At 35.3% G+C, this 24104-nt stretch overlaps 1 protein-coding gene across 1 annotated transcript in view; it reads right to left on the reverse strand.

Annotated features, from left to right (window-relative positions):
• Positions 1-677: 677 nt before the first annotated feature.
• The window catches only part of LOC138334283 (fibronectin type 3 and ankyrin repeat domains 1 protein-like), a 51337-nt gene continuing 27910 nt past the window's right edge, over positions 678-24104 (reverse strand). The window contains exons 4-8 of the mRNA XM_069282919.1: positions 7063-7187; positions 6743-6824; positions 2032-2106; positions 1640-1705; positions 678-987 (exon numbers count right to left, since the gene is read on the reverse strand). Of these exons, the coding sequence (XP_069139020.1) occupies positions 693-987; positions 1640-1705; positions 2032-2106; positions 6743-6824; positions 7063-7187 (643 nt within the window). The 3' untranslated portion in view covers positions 678-692. The remainder of the gene's footprint in view (positions 988-1639; positions 1706-2031; positions 2107-6742; positions 6825-7062; positions 7188-24104) is intronic.

The following is a 24104-nucleotide window of genomic DNA, read 5'->3' on the forward strand; positions in this document are numbered from 1 at the left end:
CAAGGTAATTCATTTGAACAAACTTGATAGTCCTTTATCCATGCATGCTACAGGCCGACTACCAGAACCCAGGGTCTTAGTTATATACAATAATTCATTTGATGATTTTAGCCAATTTGACCCCTGTGACCTTGAATGAAGATAAAGTCCATTTGAACAAACTTGATAGCCCTTAATCCCAACATATCACAGGCCCAATATCAGGTCTCTTGGCCTCTTAGTTATTCAAAAGAAGTTGTTTAAAAATGTTAGCCTATTTGACCCGTGTGACCTTGAATAAAGATCAAGGTCAATCACTTGAACAGACTTGGTAGCACTTCATCCCAGCATACTACAGGCCCAATATCACTACCCTGGGCCTTCTGATTCTTGAGAAGAAGTTGTTTAAAGATTTTAGCCTTTTTGAATCTGTGACCTTGAATGAAGGTCAAGGTCATTCAATTGATCAAACTTGGTAACCCTTCATCCCAGCATGCTACAGGCCAAATATCAGTACTCTTGCATGGCCTTTTCGGCTATTGAGAAGAAGTTGTTTGAATGAAAAATTTATAGCAGCGCACGACAACAGACGATGCATAATGACAATAGGTCATCCTGACATAAAAACAAAAGGCCACATGGCCTGTGTGATTTACCTGGATATAGCAATAATTATCATTATTTATTATTTATCATAGAAAGGATGCAATTCCTTAGGGAGACAAAATAAGTAATAATATATTGAGCATCTCTTTATTTGAAGACTTCATAACAAGCTTATTATGGTACTGACCACATCGCAGAAGAGGTGTCCAGCTTGAGTGTTTGTCACAGATGTTGGGGTCAGCTCCATCTGCGATCATCCAGTCAATGAGGTTTGGGTGTCCACCGTCCACGGCCCAGTGAATTGCTGTTGATCCTCCGTTATCAAAATCATCATACTTTGCTCCGTATTCTCGTAGGAGTTTGATGGTATCCTTCTCACCAGCAAAGCAAGCCAACATCAGACTGTAATATTGAAAACATGTCTCTACACCTGACTACACAGCATAGCAGATTATATACCAGCTAGGTAAAAACCAAACCCTGGCCTGGACACAGCCTAACAAACTATTTACCAGGTCAGCCATTTGTACAATTTTTAATACCCACCTCATAAGAATGTTACGATGTAATATGAGTGCTATTACATGCTTAGTTTCAGAGAAAAAGTCGTTTATATGGATAAAGCCAAATTGACCATTTTGGCTCCACCCCTCAGGCCCCGGGGGTCAGCCCAATCATTTGTACAAATTTGAATCCCCATCCCAAAAGAATGTTAACAATGCAATATGAGTGCTATCTTATGCTTATATTTATATATATATATATAAATATATATATAGTTTCAGTGAAGAAGTTGTATAAATATGAAGACAACCAAATTGACCCCTTTTGGCAGTGCCCCTCAGGCCCTGTGGGTTCAGCCAAATCATTTGAACAATTTTCAGTCAGTACCCTTTAAGGATGCTACCATCAAATTTTGTTAAAATTTCGACCAGCAGTTATGAAGAAGTTGATTGTTGAAGGACGGAAGGACACCCGATTCTACAGTATCATATAAGCTCACCTTGGTCCTTAGAACCAGATGAGCTAAAAAAATGGGGGAAAAAGTACTCACGCTGTTTTACCAGATTCATTCTTTTGATTCACATCTGCACCAAATTTAAGCAGCAATTCTGTCATACTAAAAAGATAAAAATGGATAACAAGAATAAATAATGACTATATCTGTTCAATTACATGGAAAGACTTATCACGAATTTAGCAGGAAAAAAATGATCAATTAATTTGTATGATAGTACGGTCTTAAATATGGTATTTCACAGTAATTTAATTATCATAACAAAGTATGTGATGATTAAACAAAGAACTGTATGTGATTATATTCAAACAAGATCACTGCTGTGAACAAAGGACCGATTTAATGTATTTTACCTATCAGTTTTACCTTGAGCATACACAACTACATCAGGCATTACAGTTGACACACTATGTATAAACATCACTTACTCAGCGTCCCCCTTTTTTGCAGCCTGCATGAGAGCGGTGAAACCCAAATTGTCTGGGGTGTCGATGTTCACTTCCCTGAAGTTCAGAAGAAAAGCCATCAGAACAATGGATATCTACACTGTCATAAAAATGTACTCTTAAAATGATGGTTATCAAACAATTAAAGAGAAAATCAACGTAGTTTTTCACAGTTTGTAAACATGTCTGACACAAAGCAATATTAATCCACACAGTCTAATTGGATACACCTACGTATTGTCACTCAGACAGCTAGACCTTGTATAGTCAGTCCTACAGGATCTACATGATATCACACTTTTGTATTGTCACTAAGACACCTAGACCTTGTATAGTGACAGTCCTAAAAGATCTACATGGTAACACACCTTGGTGTTGTCACTTAGACAGCTAGACCTTGTATTGTCAGTCCAACAGGATCTACATGGTAACACACCTTGGCATTGTCACTAAGACAGCTAGACCTTGTATAGTGACAGTCCTAAAGGATCTACATGGTATCACACCTTCATATTGTCACTAAGACAGCTAGACCTTGTACTGTCAGTCCTACAGGATCTACATGGTAACACACCTTGGTGTTGTCACTTAGACAGCTAGACCTTGTATAGTCAGTCCTACAGGATCTACATGGTAACACACCTTGGTGTTGTCACTAAGACAGCTAGACCTTGTATTGTCAGTCCAACAGGATCTACATGGTATCACACCTAAGTATTGTCACTAAGACACCTAGACCTTGTATAGTCAGTCCTACAGGATCTACATTGTATCACACCTTCATATTGTCACTAAGACAGCTAGACCTTGTATTGTCAGTCCTACAGGATCTACATGGTATCACACCTACGTATTGTCACTAAGACAGCTAGACCTTGTATTGTCAGTCCTACAGGATCTACATGGTATCACACCTTCGTATTGTCACTAAGACAGCTAGACCTTGTACTGTCAGTCCTACAGGATCTACATTGTATCACACCTTCGTATTGTCACTAAGACAGCTATAGACCTTGTATTGTCAGTCCAACAGGATCTACATGGTATCACACCTACGTATTGTCACTAAGACACCTAGACCTTGTATTGTCAGTCCTACAGGATCTACATGGTATCACACCTTCGTATTGTCACTAAGACAGCTAGACCTTGTACTGTCAGTCCTACAGGATCTACATGGTAACACACCTTGGTATTGTCACTAAGACAGCTAGACCTTGTATTGTCAGTCCAACAGGATCTACATGGTATCACACCTAAGTATTGTCACTAAGACACCTAGACCTTGTATAGTCAGTCCTACAGGATCTACATGGTATCACACCTTCGTATTGTCACTAAGACAGCTAGACCTTGTATAGTCAGTCCTAAAGGATCTACATGGTATCACACCTACGTATTGTCACTAAGACAGCTAGACCTTGTATTGTCAGTCCTAAAGGATCTACATGGTATCACACCTACGTATTGTCACTAAGACAGCTAGACCTTGTTTTGTCAGTCCTACATGATCTACATGGTATCACACCCATGTATTGTCACTAAGACAGCTAGACCTTGTATAGTCAGTCCTACAGGATCTACATGGTATCACACCTACGTATTGTCACTAAGACAGCTAGACCTTGTATAGTCAGTCCTACAGTATCAACATGGTAACACACCTTGGTATTGTCACTAAGAGAGCTAGACCTTGTATAGTCAGTCCTACAGGACCTTCATGGTATCACTAAAATGCCATTAATGTAAATGCTCCAACTCAAGTTAACAAGAGAGATCCTGGTTTCTCCCATGATTGACAGAGTTATCTCCCATACTTGACAGGGTTGTCTCCCATACTTGACAGAGTTATCTCCCATACTTGACAGGGTTATCCCTCAGTTGTTAGGGAAAAGATAATTAACTCAGGGTAGGGAAAAGACAGTTCACCTGCCTAGACAGTGACGTCCTCGATACATGCGGCGACCATTTTTACGCCCAGTGATTTTCATGTTGACTGAATTTTCACCATTTCTCGTTAAAGTATGGAAGAAAAAGAATCTTACATGGGCCAGTCAGGTGTACAGGGATATCTCAACCCTTGTGAAAGATTTTGAGATATCCCTATCCACCTGACAGGCCCATGTAAAATTCTACAAGCCACCAAAGAATAATCCATGCCTAACAATGGAAAGAGGAACCTTTTCTCTGCTTTTCTTTTCTTTCCTTCTTCCTTTCAAATATTGAATACATATAGGAAAATTCCACAAGTTTGCTAACATTACGTTGCTTAGCAGAAACAGTCACTTCCATTGTCAAAATCAATATGGTCACTGTCTGCCATGTAATGCTTGATTTTGTTCTAAAATGGATATGCAGAACTTAGGACCAAGAAGACCTTAAAAGTTTAATATGAAGAAGCTAGACCTTAATTTTCAGTATTTTCTGAAAAAGTGACAAAATCCATGACAGCTGGATGCTTATCAGTCATGCTGTTGAATCCTTTTGTCTATAAAATGCAATTGACAATCTATAGGGACAAAGAAAAACCTACATATGAAATTTCAAAGAGATCCTTCAGCATTGCATAAGAAAATGCAGTAACAAACTCGTAATATCAAAGTTCAAGATGGCTAACTTCCGGCTATCTTGTTGATCAGTTTTTCCAACATGCACCACCAGGATCCACCTTAGGGGAATCAATATATCAAAGACAGATCCCTCCAACACTTTGTGAGAAATGGTGGTAACAAACTTTAACTACCATATCAATATGCACAACTAAGGTCCTAGGGGAACCTACATGTCAAATTTGAAAAAGATACCTTCAGTAGTTTCTCAGAAATAGTGGTAACAAACTTAAAACTATCAAAATCCAAGATATATGCCTGTCAGCTATTTTGTTGACTGATCGATCCAAAAAATACATTATCCACAACTAGGGTCCTTGGGGAATCTAGTCCTAGATATGATATTTGAAAAAGATCCTTTCAATACTTTCTGAGATATAGCGATAATAAATGTCAACTATCAAAATCTAAGGGTCCTAGGGGGAACCTACATATGATATTTGAGAAAGATCCTTTCAGTAACTTCCAAAGATATAGCAGTAACAAGAATTTTTCTGGGATGAACAGTCAGAAGGACGGACGGACCAGAGACGATAAAAGGCAATTTGATTAGCCTACCATCTGATGATGGTGGGCTAATAACATACACAAGAAAAGATTTTCATATATTCGTCAAAATAATGAAATATTTCACACGTTTTCAAAATCTAACAGGTTTTGTGCTAAAACCTCAGTAGAACTGTTGGAAATGTCACTTTCATGCTTTCTCGTGCAATGTAATTTCTGACTGGTATGATATTTAATTGGTGAGTGCCATCATACAGCAAGAGGCCCAATGGGTATTAACGGTCATCTGACTGTTAGTACAATATATAGAACTGAAATACACAGTAAGTTGTATTTTAAAAAATTGTAGTATATTTGACCCTGTGACCTTCAATAAGGCCAAGGTCATTCATTTGAACAAACATGGTAGCCCTTTATCCAAGCATGCTACAAGCCCACTATCAGTATCAATGGGTCTCTTAGTTATTCACAAGAGGTTATTTACCATGGATTTTTAGTTATTCACAAGAAGTTATTTAAAGATTTTAGCCTATTTGACCCCTGTAACCTTAAATGAAAGTCAATGTCATTCATTTGAACAAACTTAATTGCACCCTTTATCCCAGCATGCTACAGACCCAATATCGACTCTTTAGGCCTCTCATTTATTCACAAGAAGCTAGTGCTGCAATGATAAACTGACAAATTAATATAAACTATATGGTTCGGTTCACAGTATTTTTTCCTTTATCACGGTATGCCGCACCAATTTGTGGATCAGGCGAAATCCGAATTTTTGAGCAGTTATTAGTATCTCCCTCCCTACAAACAAACATAGCGACACTTATACCTGAAGACACTATAGAATTAACAAAAACCTCCTGCAACTTTCAAGTCATAGCATTTTGGATTACGTGCTATTGAAAAAGAAGGGGTCAAATTGACAGTGAAAGAGTAGAAAATTTGTACTTTTTGACAGATAATTTTTTCATACATATTGTAATATGTATCGTATTGTGAGACAAGTATCGCAATATGTATCATATTGCTGGGGAAGTAATCATTGCAGCACTACAAGAAGCCATTTACAAGATTTTAGCCATTTAAAACATGTGATCTTGTCTGAAGGTCGAGGTTATTTATTTGAACAAACTTGGTAGTTCATCAAGTATGCTACAGGCCTAATATCAGGTCTTCAGGTCTTTTAATTATTGACAAGAAATTGTTTAAAATATTTTAGCCTTTTTGACCCACCTGTGACCTTGAATGAAGGTCAAGGATCATATTAGGAAAGTTTCAGTCAAATCGCACCAGTAGAACTTGAAAAGAGTTCAAAATGTATTTACAAGATGGCAGCTATGGCATCCATCTTGGATTTTGGATTGACCCGAAAAATAACAACACTTTGTTGGGACCATGTCAGGATCATTTCAAGCAAGTTTCAGCTAAATTGCACCAGTTGAAGTGGAGAAGAAGTTCAAAATGTGAAAAGTTTACACACAGCGAATGGCACACCACGACAGACGAAACATGATGCCTACAGGTCATTCTGATCCTTCAGGTCAGCTGACCTAGTTATCATTATATTATTGACCTACCCAGATTCCAGTATAGTGGTTGCAACATCAAGGTACGACCGCTGAACTGCTTTATGTAACTGTTCTGCACATAGAGGCTCCTCTGTAAGACAAAACATTTTCAGAATTTCACATATCATATAACAAGAGGCCCAGAGAGCCTGTATTGCTGGCCTAGTTTGTTATGCCAAGTAATTTTTTGAATATATAGGTTCAAACTGGACTGATTTAAATCAGACAGATGGAGACAATGCTTTTAATACAAAGCTGGAGTGATATATTTGTGTTATGCTAATATGTGGACCTCCTACGATTGGTACAGAGACAAGGATGATACTTACTTGTTGTTGTAACAGTTACATGGGGACTCCATTCACCCTTGTCAACATCGTTAGCAAACCTTAGTCTGTATGTATATTGTCGGAGTGGCTCCAATGCTGGGACAATATGTTTCTTTCCATAGCCCCTGTAATATATAACCAAGGCAAATGTTAATAGGACACTCATAAAATAATAAAATATATTTGTTTTGATAATGTATTCAACTCGTTAAGAGTGCAGGGCCCTAAAAAATTACTAAATAAAATAAAATAAAAGGACACTCAATAAAACCAAATTTTATAAGATTATTGTACAAAGCCACAAATCAATTAGCAAAAGATATAAAATAAAGAAAATGAACGGTTTTCATTTTTTCAGTCTGCATTTAATTTGAGTAAGTGAAATTGAGGCCTCAAACAGGGAGGGGTGCACTTAGGGCCAAAGATGGCAGCTAGATTTTAGTGATTGGCCATAACTACTATAGCTTGTGTTGCTTTATGCCATTTTCATTTTCCATAAAAAAATGCAAGGATTGCTAGTTTGAAATAAAATTGTAAATACTTTTTCTGTAGAAGAACTGGACAGTTAGACTTTAACATTTTATTAATCTCTATACTGATCAGGAGTCCAGCTGATTGCGTATACCTCTTTGGTTCAGTGAGTTTTGCAAGCAATATATATATATATATATAGACATTGGGGTTCAACTTGTATCAGGTTTTCCAGTTCTTCTTTATTTCTTATTTATTCATTTATCATTATTATTATTATTTTTTTTTTTTTTTGCCAAAGAACCTAAACTCCATGGAAATATATATACATTTATACAATGTACACGAATATTTTAAGTTTTACAAAGAGATTTGCTTTCATTCAATCTGGATTAAGATCTAAAGTAAATTATTAAATTCTTATCATGATTTTCTTTCAAAAACAAAGCTGAAAAATTCTTTAATATATTGGTCATAGGTCTTATTCATTTTTTTCTTGTCAGTACTGTAAGAGTTATTTCCCCTTAACAGTAGTTTTGCATCAAAGTCAATAAAAACAGCCAAACTGTATCATTTTATTGGGAATTTAATATTTTGAAACTGAAACAGCAGATATTGTCATTGTCACCTTGCATTCATGCAGAAATGAAACATCTTACTCTTTGACTCATAAACTGAGTATCAATTTCAAATAATTATTTTAGAAACAATCATCCTTTAAGTTTCTCTTTTTGATTTTAGCTTGAAACCCTCTTTATGGTCACTTTGCTTTTTTGAAATAATATTAATGCATCGTATTTGTACTGCTTATTCAATGCGAAAGAAAAATATGTAAATTAGAAAACTTTTTCCTATATGTGCAGGTTTGAGTCACGAAAGAAATATTTTGCCTGAAACATTTATACAATACTCTTAATATATTATGCTATCACATTATTTGAAGCTGAATTTGCCTTGGGATCACCATATTGTATTGATACTGAGATACTAAACCAACACAGTGTCCCAGGCCGGCCAATAACTATGTACACAGTCATCACATGTTCTTGTCAATAAACATCCAGACATAGTAAAACACCAGGCAATGGTAAGGACTTCGTCGCCATTCACAGACATAGAAACATTTTTTATTTTAAATTTAAGTATTTTATTGAGCAGAACAATGACACATTTTTATTTATTTAAATTTAAGTATTTTATTGAGCAGAACAATGACTTCTTCAGATAACAGAAATCAAAACAATTCAGTTTTATTTTTTTCTACATTGTTATATAGTAAATTCTCTGTTGTAAAATAAGGAACATACAAAAATAATAGTTCATAGTTCGATTTATTTGAGTCCTTTCCCATTTATTAATTTAGACTAGCAGTAGCTTGACTTTCTCTTTCTGAAAATGTTTTTGTTTTAAGCATAAGAGAGCATAGCTTCAGCCAAACCAACTAATACTGTCCAAGGGAGGTAAATCTAACACAGTAATTCCATGTGTAATTGGTATGTGGCCATATAAGGAATAGCATCAATCAACAACTTTTCCAGATAGACCTAAGTAGTGAGCCAGAGCTAAGTAAGAATATTGATGTCTTACCAACCATCAGACACAAAAGATGTTTTATAAACCATCAGTAAGCCTGTACTTTGGCAGGTTCACAACAGGAATTTTCTAGTAACAGACCCCACACAAATTTCTATTATCTTCATTAGTTTAGCTAGAACAATAAAATATCACTTTCATTCAGATTTCCACATTCCTATAGAAGTTATAAATGATGATTGTAAATTCCTCATTTGTATATTGTATATAACAATTTGAAACAAAATTCTTTTAAATCCCCCCACCATGTCTCTTAAGAAAAAAAAAAAAAAAAAAAAAAACCTGCATGACCTTAATTATTAATTGTTAATCTTTTTAAAAAACATAGAAATGTGTACCATGCCTGTATGACTAGTAAACCCAGCCAAATAATATAAATCTGATTTACTTAAACATGTAATATATCTTTAAGCAACATTATAGGAGCCTAACTGAAAAAAAATTCTCCCCAAATCTGATGGCTCGACAAGAATGTGAGGCTGGCTTGATAAGATTGCAATATTGTAAGTGATTGCCATCAGTGTAAGCCAGCTACTACAAGGTATGGAATATTTACTGCTGAAATTAAGTGTTTTATAAATAGAAGAGAGATGTCCACTTGGTAGATTGTTTGTCACGATGATGACCCAAGTGTCCTTATAGACCAAAGTAAACACCTGTATAAGATGCCCTGCCTGTACTGTCGATATCAAAAGACTTCCATAAATACTTGAGAGCCCTATAACAGTAGCTTACTACATGTATAAAACAGGAAAAGCAGCCAGGTGTGTACAGGTCAGTTTAATGAGAATACACAAACAATATATACCACTCATTTACACTTTGTATTGGACCAACAAAATATAGAAATGGAAAACAAACATGTCAAGTGCCAGTGGTCTAAGTTTGTACAGGTCACTGTTGTAGGACGTTTCATCAACATTGGGTTATAGACCATGTATAATATTCCCCATTACAGTCCAGTAAAAAGTCCATTATCCAATTGACTGATATAACAGCAGTCTAAATATGAACTCTCTGTACATATTACATTCGAGGCACAAGACTTCTTATTCAAATTATTTCCCATTTTTATCTGAAATTCCAGTACAAACTCTGGCCATGTCCAAGCCTCCTTAACCTCATTTGAAGACACAGAAGTTGTAGACAGATTTTTGAAGCCTCTTATTGGTATATTACTGAAAAGCTTTTTGGTAAATATTGATTTTCAACAATTTGTTGTGATTTAATTGTCTGATTTATATTAGTCGTACAGTAACCTGATGGTAACCTTTCATAGATGACTTAACAGGTACATAAATATAGGGTCTTAAATAAGTACTCATTTCATATAGAGATATTATGAAACTTGATCAAATCTACGATTTTTTTAAAAATTTTGTGAGTATTGACAAGTTCCATAAAATCCCATGAAATGAACACAAATTTAGCAACCTACATTTCAAAGAATCTCATCATCAAATATGCTGCTAAAATCCAGTGGAGGTCGCTATTTTGTGATGTTGTGACATCCTAGAATCCTGATGTCAAGTTGTGATGTCACAATAAGTTTTCGGCCAATGCTTCTGCACTACTGAATACGGTAATCATAATGACTTCTGACTGGTCGCTCTTCAGACAAGTCCAGTCTCAATATACCCAGCTAAATCATTGTGTACTCATTTCAATGTGTCAATGTTCTTTGTGCAACAGAGTACAAGATTAATATAAATTTATTTCATTGCCTCTGCACGGGATCAAACTCAGGACATTTGGCACTCAACCAGTTAACTCGCGAGCTGTGAGGAATATTGTGGCTATATATAGAAAGTCACCAGGGTTTTTTAACTTTCTCTAATAAACAGTTCTCATCAGAACTGTCTGACAGATACTTAACCAGACTGATGGGGTAATGGTGTTGACACTTGAGTTAATCCTATTCCATATAACTACCATTTCAACACTGATACCTTTGATTATCAAACACATTTATTGCAGGCCAAACTTACATACTTGTATGCAATTTCCTTTATCTTGTTTTTCAGTTGGAAGATTAAGTTAATAATAAATGAAATTTACTACCGTATCATATATCTATCCAGATATAAAACCATACTTACATAAATCATCCCTCTTTGCAGAAGTGATGTCTGAGAAAACTGTCAAAGTGAGGGGATGATGATTTTGTTAGGGAGATAATCCAAACACTGTACAATATGTGGGAGAGAAAACTAAATCGAGGCCCTGCAAATCACAGGCCCTTTTAAGGGCTGAGATCTCTACTTTCTGGCATTTCAGACATGGAAACCTTGCATGATGCCCAGAGCTAGATTTTTCTTTCTCGTCTGTTCTGTCTAGTACCTTTACTTAATTTTTGGGAAATGTCTAAATCAGAACGAGAACACGGTCCAGAGCCCGGAATTAAAAATCTGTATATCAGTTTGATCAAATTTCATGCTTTTTTATGCTATAATACAAATTTGAACTAGGAGTCAAAGTGTCATTTTAGAACAAATGTGTTTTTCAAGGACTTTTCAAGGCCGTTTGGTGAATTTCTAGGACTTTTCAAGGCCAAACTCTTTATTCATGGACTTTCAAGGCTAACACATAAATTCAAGGACTTTTTAAGGCCTATGCCCACCATGATCGACATATGATCAATTCAGGCATTTGTTAGAAAGGGTCAATGCTAAAGTGATTGTATATACAGTTCGAAACAGTTGGTGCCACCAAACTTTCTTTGAAATTGAAGGATTTAAAAATTTCGACCTCTTCATTTCAAAAGTGTTAATAGATGATTAGGGGGTTATCTCAAAGGTGTAGATATAATAGATGATTAGAGGTTCATCTCAAAGGTGTAAGTAAAGGTTATTACATGGCTTTCGAGTAATAAGGGATTTATTATACTCAAGCGAAGCTAGGGGGTAATAAGTCCCGAGTGACGAGAAATCATGCAACAAGAGGCCCAGAGGGCCTGTATCGCTCACCTGGTTTTTTGTTAGTAATTATCACAAGACTCTGACAATTAGAAAAATAAGCAAAATTGACTCCCAAAGTTTAATTTTGAATTACAACCATACAATGATGCTATTGATACCATACAAATATGCTATCCAATACATAGGTTCAGAGACAAAGTAATTTATATGAAAATAGTAGCCTAATTGACCTTTTTGACCTCGCATATATTGCCGTTTAAGGCCAGGGGTAAGCCCTATCATTTGTACAATTTCAAATCCCAACCCTATAAGGATGCTACCATTGCATTATAAGTGCTCTTCCATTCTTAGTTGCAGAGAAGAAGTCGTTTATATGGAAATAGCTAAATTGACCCCTTTTGACCCCACCCTTCACGCCCCCGGGGGGTCAGCCCTATCATTTGCAAAATTTTGAATCCAAACCCTATAAGGATGTAACCATTGCATTATGAGCGCAATCCCATGTTAAGTTGCAGAGAAAAAGTCATTTATATGGAAATAGCCAAATTGACCGCTTTTGACCCCGCCCCTCAGTTTAGTTTCAGAGAAGAAGTCGTTTATATGGAAATAGCCAAATTAGCCCCTTTTGACCCCGCCCCTCAGGCCCCCGGGGTGTCAGCCCCATTATTTGTACAATTTTGAATCCCCACCCTATAAGGATGCTACAATTGCATTATGGGTGCTATCCCATGCTTGGTTTCAGAGAAGAAGTCGTTTATATGGAAATAGCCAAATTGACCCCTTTTGACCCCGCCCCTCAGGCCCCCCAGGGGTCAGCCCTATCATTTGTACAATTTTGAATCCCCACCCTATAACGATACTACAATTGCATTATGAGTGCTATCTCATGCTTAGTTTCAGAGAAGAAGTCGTTTATATGGAAATAGCCAAATTGACCCCATTTGACCCCGCCCCTCAGGCCCCCGTGGGGTCAGCCCCATCATTTGTACAATTTTGAATCCCCACCCTATAAGAATGCTACCATTGCATTAGGGGTGCTATCCCATGCTTGGTTTCAGAGAAGAAGTCCTTTATATGGAAATAGCCAAATTGACCCCTTTTGGCCCCGCCCCTCAGGCCCCCGGGGGGTCAGCCCCATCATTTGTACAATTTTCAGTTAGTAGCCCAGACAAATTTTGTTGAAATCCGACCAGCGGTTATGGAGAAGAAGTCGATTGTTGACGGACGACGGACGCCGGACGCTGCGGTATCCCATAAGCTAACCTCGGTGCTTTGGACCAGGTGAGCTAATAACTGATTTACTGCATGCTTCTTAGCCTCGAACAAAAAGACAGGTTGATTGAAAAAATACACACTTTTCTATCCCTATACTCCCACTCTCCCATTGTTCTCTGTTTTGATTTACCTGTACCTGTTATGGTTGTGAGGACTTTTCAGTAATAGAGGTTCTTTGCTCAATGATAATACATCAGTTTGTCCATTGTAAGGAACACAAGGAGATTTGTCATGTGTATAGAGATAAAAACTTGGATTCTGCGAAAAGCTGCATCAAAATATTTAAAGGGAATATGTACAGTATGAAACAATTGGGATTATTATCAAGCTCTGTTCAACAACTGCAAGAAAAATAAGTAAATGAAAAAAGAAATTGTCAGAAACTTTAAATGTAAGTACATTTTATATAAAATTAATTCCATCTGTGCTTTTAATTGTCAATAATAAAAAGTATATACAGATGTATTTATATATTGAGGTTCCTGAAGAGTTAAAACCTCCTTACAATAGAGTCGCTATCATATAATACTTGAATTAATTGAAATAGTAATTAATGAAGCTTTTTGATGTACATTTAAATAAATGTAATATTCTTATTGCATTGTATTTTTTAAAATCTTGTCAGCATCGGTTAGTTGGTCTATTGATTAATTTAATCAGTAGAACAAGGTAAGGAACAAGGTGAGTAATGATTATCTCCCCTTTCTTATAGCATTTGTTACCATGGTCGACGGTCATGTGAAAATCCTGATTGGCCACGAATGGGGGATTCAGCCCCATTCATGGTCAAGTAATCCTGATTGGCCATGAAAGGGGGTTATTGTGGACTCAACTGTGGTAGCAAGACATTTATTAGCCACTCTTTTCCTTTGTGAGAGGTTAGAAGTATGCAGTAAATAGATTTATTAGGGGCCATCTCAAAGATGCAGTAAATGATTAACGGTCATCTCAAAGGTGTATATAGATAATTAGGGGGTCATCTCAAAGGTTTATATAGATTTATTAGGGGCCATCTCAAAAGTGAAGATAGATAATTAGGGGGTCAGATTTCAAATTTGTTGGTTTATTTTCTTACATTAAATGCAGCCTTTAAGGATGCATACGTGTGATTGATATAAAACGTTATTTAACAAAGGGTTTGAACCTTTACTACCTACAAAAAGACATGACTTTTTATAAATCTGTGGATTTAATGTTTTATGTTAATGACTAGGTCCTTTGATTAACAACTATAAGGTCTCTTCGTATAAGAACTGTTTGCTAGCAATGCTGGAGGGTCATAGCCTCTAAAACGATTCATAATGCATGATAAAAAGTCATGCAGGCACCAAAAGAAATTAAAATCTCAGCTTCAATAATAGGTTGGATTTACAATGCCTATCATGATTTTGTGCTGTTGTCCACAAATACAGGAAAGCAATGTTTGCAATATCTACTTGAACTAAGAATGTAAAATAATGGTTCTCACAATGTCGGGGAGTGAGATTTAAACTGCATTAATCATTCCTTAGTGAACCTAGGAAACGTCAGGGTTTTATAAGTGGGTTACTCGAAACTAACAATACAAATCTTTGGTCTATTAAAACAGATACCATTTTCATGTCAATCACATGTGTGAAAAACATTAAAATTGTGGAGTGAAATGGTATGGTTGTCAAAAATCACTCCAATACAACTTGATTAATATAAGGAGACCTTGGAACATGACAATTACATGTACAAGATTTTAGGATCAAACCATTTATTGCATCTTTGACACAGAGGTTATCAATCTAGTTATAAACAAACCTATAAATATCATCAATCATTACAATATAAAACATTCCAAATTCCTTCTTCAATCTTAAAATCTGGGCTCTACACGTAAACATCTATTGAAACATGCAGTGAAGATTCCATATATTGGTACCTCTGGGGATTGGCACTTATATTGGGTTGAATATGGTAGGTGAGATTTCCTGTCGAATGATTATACAACTGTAACCCTGATATAACCCATTGACCAGACTACACTCCGTCATTAATTGTTGATGATTTCGCTAGTGATCCTCTGATTATATGATGTAATACTACTACAACAGTCAGCTGTCATGCACAAAAATATCATAAACACCATAGATTTCTTACTTTCATCCTAAATTAATTTATTTTTTCATCCCCTGATAACAACATCTAGATAGAAAAACCTACAGCTAAGAAAACCATGGAATAACTATCTTGGTAAAACACCAACAAGAATTAATTGGAATATCAATATATAATGGGTTAGATTTCCTTTCATCACAGATGAAATTAAATCTATACTAGGGGCCCCTGTGGTGTTAACCTTCTATAACAAGTATTGATGTTGTAGGACTATTGTTGTTGACGATTTGACTCCGATGATATTTGCCTGTCTGTAACAACAATATGACAGTATACAAGGTTTAGGCTACTTATACCCTATCTATAAACTTAAGTCAGGAACAAATTAAATTTACAGATAAAACTTAGACTAAAATCAGTTTTAGCTGTGTTTACTGCAGAAAAAATATTTCTATAAATGAAAGGTCAATCTTTTAAGTACAAAGTACAGACACATTTGTAAGACATGCAGCACCTTAACCCCGGTAGCCTTGATTTAACTGATTTTCACTGAAAAATGAAAACTTGGGGACAGAATGAAAGAGTTTAGGAATCATCATTGGAATGATCAATAATGCATTGAGTTGTTGTGTTATTTTGAGATTATTAATGCAGACTTTTAATTGTTTCAGAATAAACAATGAATCTGTCCTTTAGATGACCTTAGATGTCATCATTATAAAATCCTTATCAGAGTTAAAACCAATATTGTGTAGGTCGTTTAAATACACAGTACTGTCAGTATAGACTCCAGTCATTATAGAAAATCACCTTTGACTAACTGCTACTCTCTTTTATACAATCCATTGAATCCATGTATAGTTTTTGATCAATAAAAAATTGAATAATAACCCCTAAACCGTAATTACAGTTCTTTAGATTAAAAACTTGCATCCTTGAATTAAAGAACTAAAAAAAAAAAAAGACACATAAGAAAAATGAGACACATAAAACATATTCAACATTCAATGTTTGCAGATAGTGAAAAATAAAATCCTCATACAATAGTTTCATTGATTGATATTTGTAATTCAGTATACACGATTATTCAAGGTAATCAAATATGCCAAGTCATTATATCAATATTATATAATTGAGACGTATGATTGGGGTGTGTGTATAGTTGGTAACTATAGAACTAGTGGTCGGTATTGACTTAAGGAAAACGTGCCCAATCAATGGAAGTCTGTATCAATAACGCACCTTCCTGATTCTGTACCTGACCACTGGTTTCATCGTGTCAGCTATCACAAGGAGTTATGGTGGAGTGGTTAACGTGTCTGATATTTACATGTAGTCAATGTCCTATAAACACCCGGGATCTACATTCAGACCCTGATTTCTTAGTCAAACATAATAAGCCTACCATAGACTTTAAACTCAAAACTGTTATGTAATAAGGCAACTTCATTTTTAACCTATTTTACGTAGCCTTTCTTGTTTCAAGAAATTGATTGCAATCAGAAAGTGCTTGCTATCATTAATGTGCATCCGACATTCCGTCATGTCTATGGACAGGGATTATGTACCTGACAGACATAATCACTTTCTCCAGTCTTGTTTTTGTCAGATCCTAGTATTCCTACCAGCTTCATCATTGTACTATATAGAAAAAACATCCAGTCTTGTTTTTGTCAGATCCTAGTATTCCTACCAGCTTCATCAATGTACTATATAGACAAAACATCCAGTCTTGTTTTTGTCAGATCCTTGTATTCCTACCAGCTTCATCAATGTACTATATAGACAAAACATCCAGTCTTGTTTTTGTCAGATCCTAGCATTCCTACCAGCTTCATCATTGTACTATATAGACAAAACAATCAACTTCAGTGTAAATACCGGTAGTTAGTATCAAACATGACTTTCACTGACATGGCACCGCCTATTCACCATTGTCAACAACATAAATATTCTATACAGAGGTAAAACAAAATGTGGTCATAATACGTAACAAAAGGCAGTGTATATACAAACAAAAGGTACAGTATCTATCAGCATTGTCAATGAAAACTATTCTCTGTAGATCCAAAACAAATAGTGTAAAGGCCATATCGACACCGTGATACAAAGTGTTGGAATGAATAATTTAGGGTTCCATCAATATCAGAGAGGAGTCACTGAACACTACATATCAACAGGATATAAACGCCACTACACGGGAGGTCCCATACCCTTGTCTTGTCGTCTGTGTTAGAATCAATGCATACCTATGTCACATAAAGTATCCTTCCTATAGAAGCCCTCCAAAAGGCCCTACCATCTTCCGTAAATATTTGATATGGTTTTTTCTTATAAATCTTTATGTTTGGACATTTTTAGACAAATCAACCTGGAACTATAACAACATCCTATAAACAAACTCTATTGTGTGTGACGTGTCATTTACTTTTTAAAATTTCGACGTGTCATTTACTTTTTAAAATTTCACAATCAACATAATTCACAAAATGTTATATCTGTAAACAAATATCTACCTCAAGTACATCAAATACCATGAAAAACTTTCCAATTCACTTAAATATGTTGAATTTAATCTCTGCATGATAATTTGGAATGGAGATTATCAAACATGGTTAGCATCAAAAGCAGTACGTCTTATCATTTACCATTTCATTTCAAGTTTTTATTATTTTTCCCAACTTGTCAAATGTCACTATCATTCACCGGTCACCAGGCGGTATGACTAACTCGTCGTCGCACTTGTAAAGATATAACTATTCAACGTCGGAAAAATGTTGAAGCATACACAATGCAAAATGTGAAGTCACATGCTGTTTGATTCAACCATCAATTCGTGAAGTGACTGACCTTTTGTGTTTTTTTTAATGATCTTCCCAAAACAATGGTTGCTACGCTAGCCACCAGCTATTACAAGGTCTGCGTTTCTTATACAAGATCCAGACCATAATCAAGTGTTTTAACTCAAAATGAAAAAGTGTGAAAATAATATCAAAGTGCATTTCAAAACTCCAGCTTCAGCATTTAGTGTCATATTATACAAGTAACATGTGATCATATATAGTACCATAGTACCGCGCGGTAAGTCATACGGAACTGGGTTTTGTTGTTGTTGTTTTTTATTTATTCCAATTTATAAAATTTGAGAACTTTTATTTACCAACAATTTCAAAGATAATTGATCCTAGGAATTTTTCATTAGAAATTAATTCAAATGTTATTGGTACTTGTCGACTTCTACTTTCATTTGTGCTTTGTAAATAGACTTTTATCTCAGCTGTTTACATACAATATCTGTAGGATTTTAAATTCATTTCCAACTCATTTGTATTGAATTTTAATCCAATGGCTTCGTACAGTTAAGTCCTCAATCCGAGTATCTATTTATGAGTGACCTGATATTGGATCTAACACCAGAGCATTAGACCTTCAACCTCAACAAAGTCATATCAAAATATCATAGATCAAGGATAAAGCCTGATATTGAAAGTAAATCTCATCAAGAGTTAGACAATGGATCTAAATAAACATCAAATTAGCCAATATGTCTATACAACTCCTTCAAATTGAAATATTTTTGTTAATGCTTCAATACCAATTAATCTTGAAGCTAATGTAGTCAAGGCATCAGATGAGACTACAGGCAGGCTATATCAGACTTGATTAGAACAGCCTATCCTCAGGTATGTTAGAGTATACACATACAATGCTGTAGCTGTGAAATATGTATACAGTCAAACCTCGATGTATCGAAGTTCAAGGGACCGTCAGAAAAACTTCGAAACATCGAGACTTCGAATTATTCGTGGTTAAAATTAGACCGATGTTTTTTTACCATGACCAACTGTGGTAGTTGTGTACATGTCGTCTCCGTTCCGTAAACTTTATAATCATTGTACCAAAAGCAAAACAAAATAAAAACGAAGTATGCAATTAATCACATGTATTGCTATTGTTAGCAATACATACGTATATTATAAACAAGACTTACGTGTACTAGGCCTAACACATGTACAAGTGTTTGTTTGGTGACTATTTAAGTGATGGTTAATATTACGAAATGAATATAAAAACGAAAACACGTACGTTGTAAAAACGAAACTAAAAAGGAGGAACCGAAAGCACTACAACACCTACAAAATACTTCGATTTAGAATGAACGATTTGCTCCAGTATTTATGCCAAAGTTGTGCATTGTAACAGTTTTGAGTATGAGTTACTAATAATGTGGCTCGCTATTTACCTTTCCGTAAATTCTACAATGGCGGCGGCGAACATAAAAAACAACTAACTGTATCTTTGCCGTACTAATGATTTAATAACACAGCTTGTAAAAACAAAGCATCGGGTATCGGCCTGATTAGTGATATTAATTATCTTGATGATATCAAGCTAGCAACACAAGCTGTCATAATCCCTATTGTCCGGCAAAGGGCCGTCGCGAGACAGCTAGGTGTGACAGCATGCCGCGGGGTATCAGCGAACACCAGCTGATCTGTACAGGTAAATTTTTATTCGAATCATCGAGTGTCAGTTACCTATGATTCTATAACAAATGGTCCATAAAAAAAGTTCGATACATCGAGAACTTCGATTCATAAAACTTCGATTCATACATGGGTAAGTTAGTAATGTTATATAGTGAAGAAATTCGGGACCAGACAAAAAGTTCGATACAGCGAGAAATTTGATTCATCGAAGTTCGAATCATCGAGGTTTGACTGTAGTTACACTTACCACACAGATCTCATGAAAAACTTATAAGTTATTATGCAGGACCAAAAATCTCATTGAAGCACAGCACTTTTGATTTGAAAACAATTAATTCACAACTGTCATACAGTAAGTCAATAGTTTATTGCATAAACAATGTCAATGGGATCCCTCATTTACAGTTACATTGCAATGAAATATCAACCATGACATGGCGTCTAATTCTGTCTCAGTCCTGGAGAAATCATAACATTTTGGTAAATAAACCTTCATATATCTCTCTGCTAACCATCAGCTAAGGGCTATCAATGAACAGTACTTAACGTTCAACATTTCTGGTAGTAGATATAATTAAATCAGTCAATTCAATAAAATGTTCCCAAGATTTATTGTAAACATGAATAAAACTTCAGTACATGGTTAAAAAATTTAATAGAATATAAATAGACCACGATAGTTTGTATTCAAGTGAATGAATTAACTTCTACCAAGATCTAAGATGACTAGTGTATTCCATACGGTGAAAATGGCACCATTACTATATTATATAGAACAATGGTTCACAGTAAAATTTTCACATCAAATAATCTGCATATTTAATAATATCAATTATAAACATATTATACTAGGTACAAGTGTTTTGCAGTAAAGATTTATAAACTCTTTTGATTTCACGCTAAATTACAGATTAATACAAGCCTTTAAATGCAGTGTACCATCACTACTGTTAACTATACCACATGCTGAGGGTTCCACTTACTGGATGTGACAGGTACTCTTTATATAATTCAATCTAACAGACACTTGACAATTCTTATATTTAGTTTCCTGTTCAGAGAATTTCACAGCCTGATGCAATAAGCATTTTTGATATCTTTAAATTCTAATACGTGAGACTAGTTTGGTAGATACTAAAGGTCTTATCAGGTCACAACAATATGTGAAATGTCCATCAATGCTAACCTGGAACTTATTGCTTTTTCAGAGACAAACATACTAGGTATGAATTGCACGGAACATATTACCATGTCATAAGCAAACCTTACAATGGCTTAGTTCAGAACATCTTGTTTTAATCACAGACAAACTTATCTTATATATTTCTAGAATACTTTTTCACTGCTTTTACAAGTATAATAAGTTAATCTTGGGTATCGTGCATGCCCATATGACGATAAGCCTATGTCTAGAAATATATGTAAGCCTAATTTTTTTCTCAATAAGCTTGTGGCAAGTCTAAGTAAACATCAAAAAGTAACTTTTTTCATTATCAAGGAACATGTTAATTTGAATCTATGTTTTCTGGTCATAATAAGTCCATGTTTGGTTATTACGTCCAATTTGTGCATTGGTTAGGGTTCCATATGTCTACAAATCCTGTAATAAGCCCATTCTTTGACTTGTACTTCACAGGGATATCCCGTGGTCGCTAGGGAAAAGATAACTCTATCTTACACAGGTGGGTGTAAGACAGCTCACATGCGCTAGACAATAACGTGACGTCATCAATACATGTGTCGTAACTGCAGCGTGCATTGTAAATGATGTCATCAATTTTGAGGCAGAAAACACTGCAAAATGATGCTCCTGCAATAATGGCGCAATGAAAAAGCTCGAAACAAAGTGGAATTTCATCATTTTTTCTACTAAGTATGGGAGAAAAAGAATCAAACATGGGTCTGTGAAGTGGACAGGGATATCTCAACCCTCGTGAAAGATTTTGGCGGTTAACCCTCGGGTTGACCGGCCAAAATCTTTCACTCGGGTTGAGATATTCCTGTCAACTTCACAGACCCATGTAAGATTTTATTATTCTCTTACCCCGGACTTTGATATCCGTAATTTTACTGGTGTGAGATTTTTCAATTTCACCCTAGGGTAAAGACAAGCTTCACAAGATGCACATACTCACATAGGATAAGAGAAAAAGAATCATTCACCGGGCCTGTTTGAGGTCAGACAGGAAATCTCCACCCTAATGGGACAAAATTCTTAAGCTGTTAAACACAAGGCATTGCCAAGTTTTGACAACTTAAAAATTGTATCCCTTGGGTTGAGATTCTCCTTTTCTCACCCCAAAAGGGGTGAAAGATTCTATTAGTGCTTCATCATTGGATGGTCTTTATAAACAGGTATTATTTTACTTGTAAATTATGTTATTGTATTTGGTTAAAAATTAATGATCCAGATTAATGAGTCTGTTTAAAACAGGAACATTGTGGAAACTAATGAAAATATCAATATCATATGTCGAATAAAACACCAGCATACATACATTTATAATAATTATTCCATATCAAACCCTATCACAATTTCTCAGTAAATACTGATATTATTAACCAACTGTCTTTTGTGTGAGATTTACTTTCCCAAATTCCACGATCCAAGTAAATTTGCGAAAGTTTATCTCCATCAATTATCATGTACATCATTTATATTGATAGGTATATCCATTCATTTTTTCAAATATGTGAAGATTAATTTTCACTTTGAAACGGAAATTGTGAATTATTTTAGAAGTTGATAAGTAAAGTTGGTTGACAGTTTATTCTATAGTCGTTAACTGGATCTGGCCCCAATTTCTCGAAACAAAAATTAAGTGCAGTCAAAACTGAAGTTTTTTTTCCTTATGTAACTTAAATTGCAATTTATGACTTAAGTTAGTTTTTGACTTAAGTTTGTTTTGAGAAATCGGGGCCAGGTTTATTTTGATATTTATCGTAATTGACAAGTTCAATACAGATTAGGTATATTAAGAATGAAGACTCAATCAAACAGGTCTCCTGACCCCTGGGGTCATTATTATGTAATCTACATCTACAGATACATCCAGATGATCTGCTTTAGTGTATAGACTATTAACTAACTCCCAGACCACAACCTAGAATCGTAAACAGTCGCGGTCGTCAATGTAATCGCTGGAACGTTTCAAAGATTGTCCTGTGTCAATATTTATTCCGGTGGGCTGCAGAAAATCACTGTGGTAGATCAGTGAAAGTAAAATGCCCTGAACACTTGAGACGTTATCAAAACACCAATATACCATATCAACCAGCCTTGTAATGTCAATGGTCGGCCATGGGAATTACGCAGTGGGGCAATACCCATAATAAATACCACTATTTACATAGAAATATTCTCAGTATTTACATAGATATGTATGTATTCACTGTATTTAGTACAACAGTACTGGAAATTCTATCGAAATACAAGGATAAGGACTAATAATATTCATATTTATGTGTGTAATTTCATAAGCAAACTGAATATATAATGATACTTTGCAAGTATTGATAAAACAACTTATCAAGTCTTGTTTTCTTATTATCCAAGGTGTTAGACTCAAATATTTGCTTTTGAAAACAGTCCAGTACTGTACTGTCAATATACTTGAAAAAACATACCGGTACATCAAAAGCTATGACTTGAAACTCAATATAGAAATTCTGGTGAGATTTTAAGTATTGCAGACTTAAATCAACACATTATGGAAATAAGCTAAATATTCTCTACAATATATTTGATCAAAACTCAACAACAGAACTGGACAAGCTTTGATTCCTTCATCCTGAATACTCTTTTTATTTGTCCCCCAGGTCCTAGACATCCTAGCCATTTGCTCTTTGGACTTTAAAAAAATCTACAGAAAGAACTTTTGAACCAATTGAAGTCAGATTTCAAAAACAATCTCCTAGATGAGCCCATCACTCTTTGCATTAAAGACAATTTTCCAAGAAAGTCCTTTGCTCTTTGGACTACGGACAATCTATGAAATGAACTACCAGTACCAGGTATTTCATCTTATATTTGACTTTCAGGACAATTTACCAAATAAGCTTTAATTCTTCACTTAATGTACCAAATGAGTTCTGTAATTTCTCAACTTCTAGACATTAAGCTTCCAAATGACTTCTCTGCTACCTTACCTGATTCCTAGATGTTCTACTGAATGAGCTTTATGACAAGAAACCATTTTCTGTGTGAACT

The sequence above is a fragment of the Argopecten irradians genome, chromosome 11, assembly GCF_041381155.1.
Source record: "Argopecten irradians isolate NY chromosome 11, Ai_NY, whole genome shotgun sequence".
Classification (NCBI taxonomy): domain Eukaryota; kingdom Metazoa; phylum Mollusca; class Bivalvia; order Pectinida; family Pectinidae; genus Argopecten; species Argopecten irradians.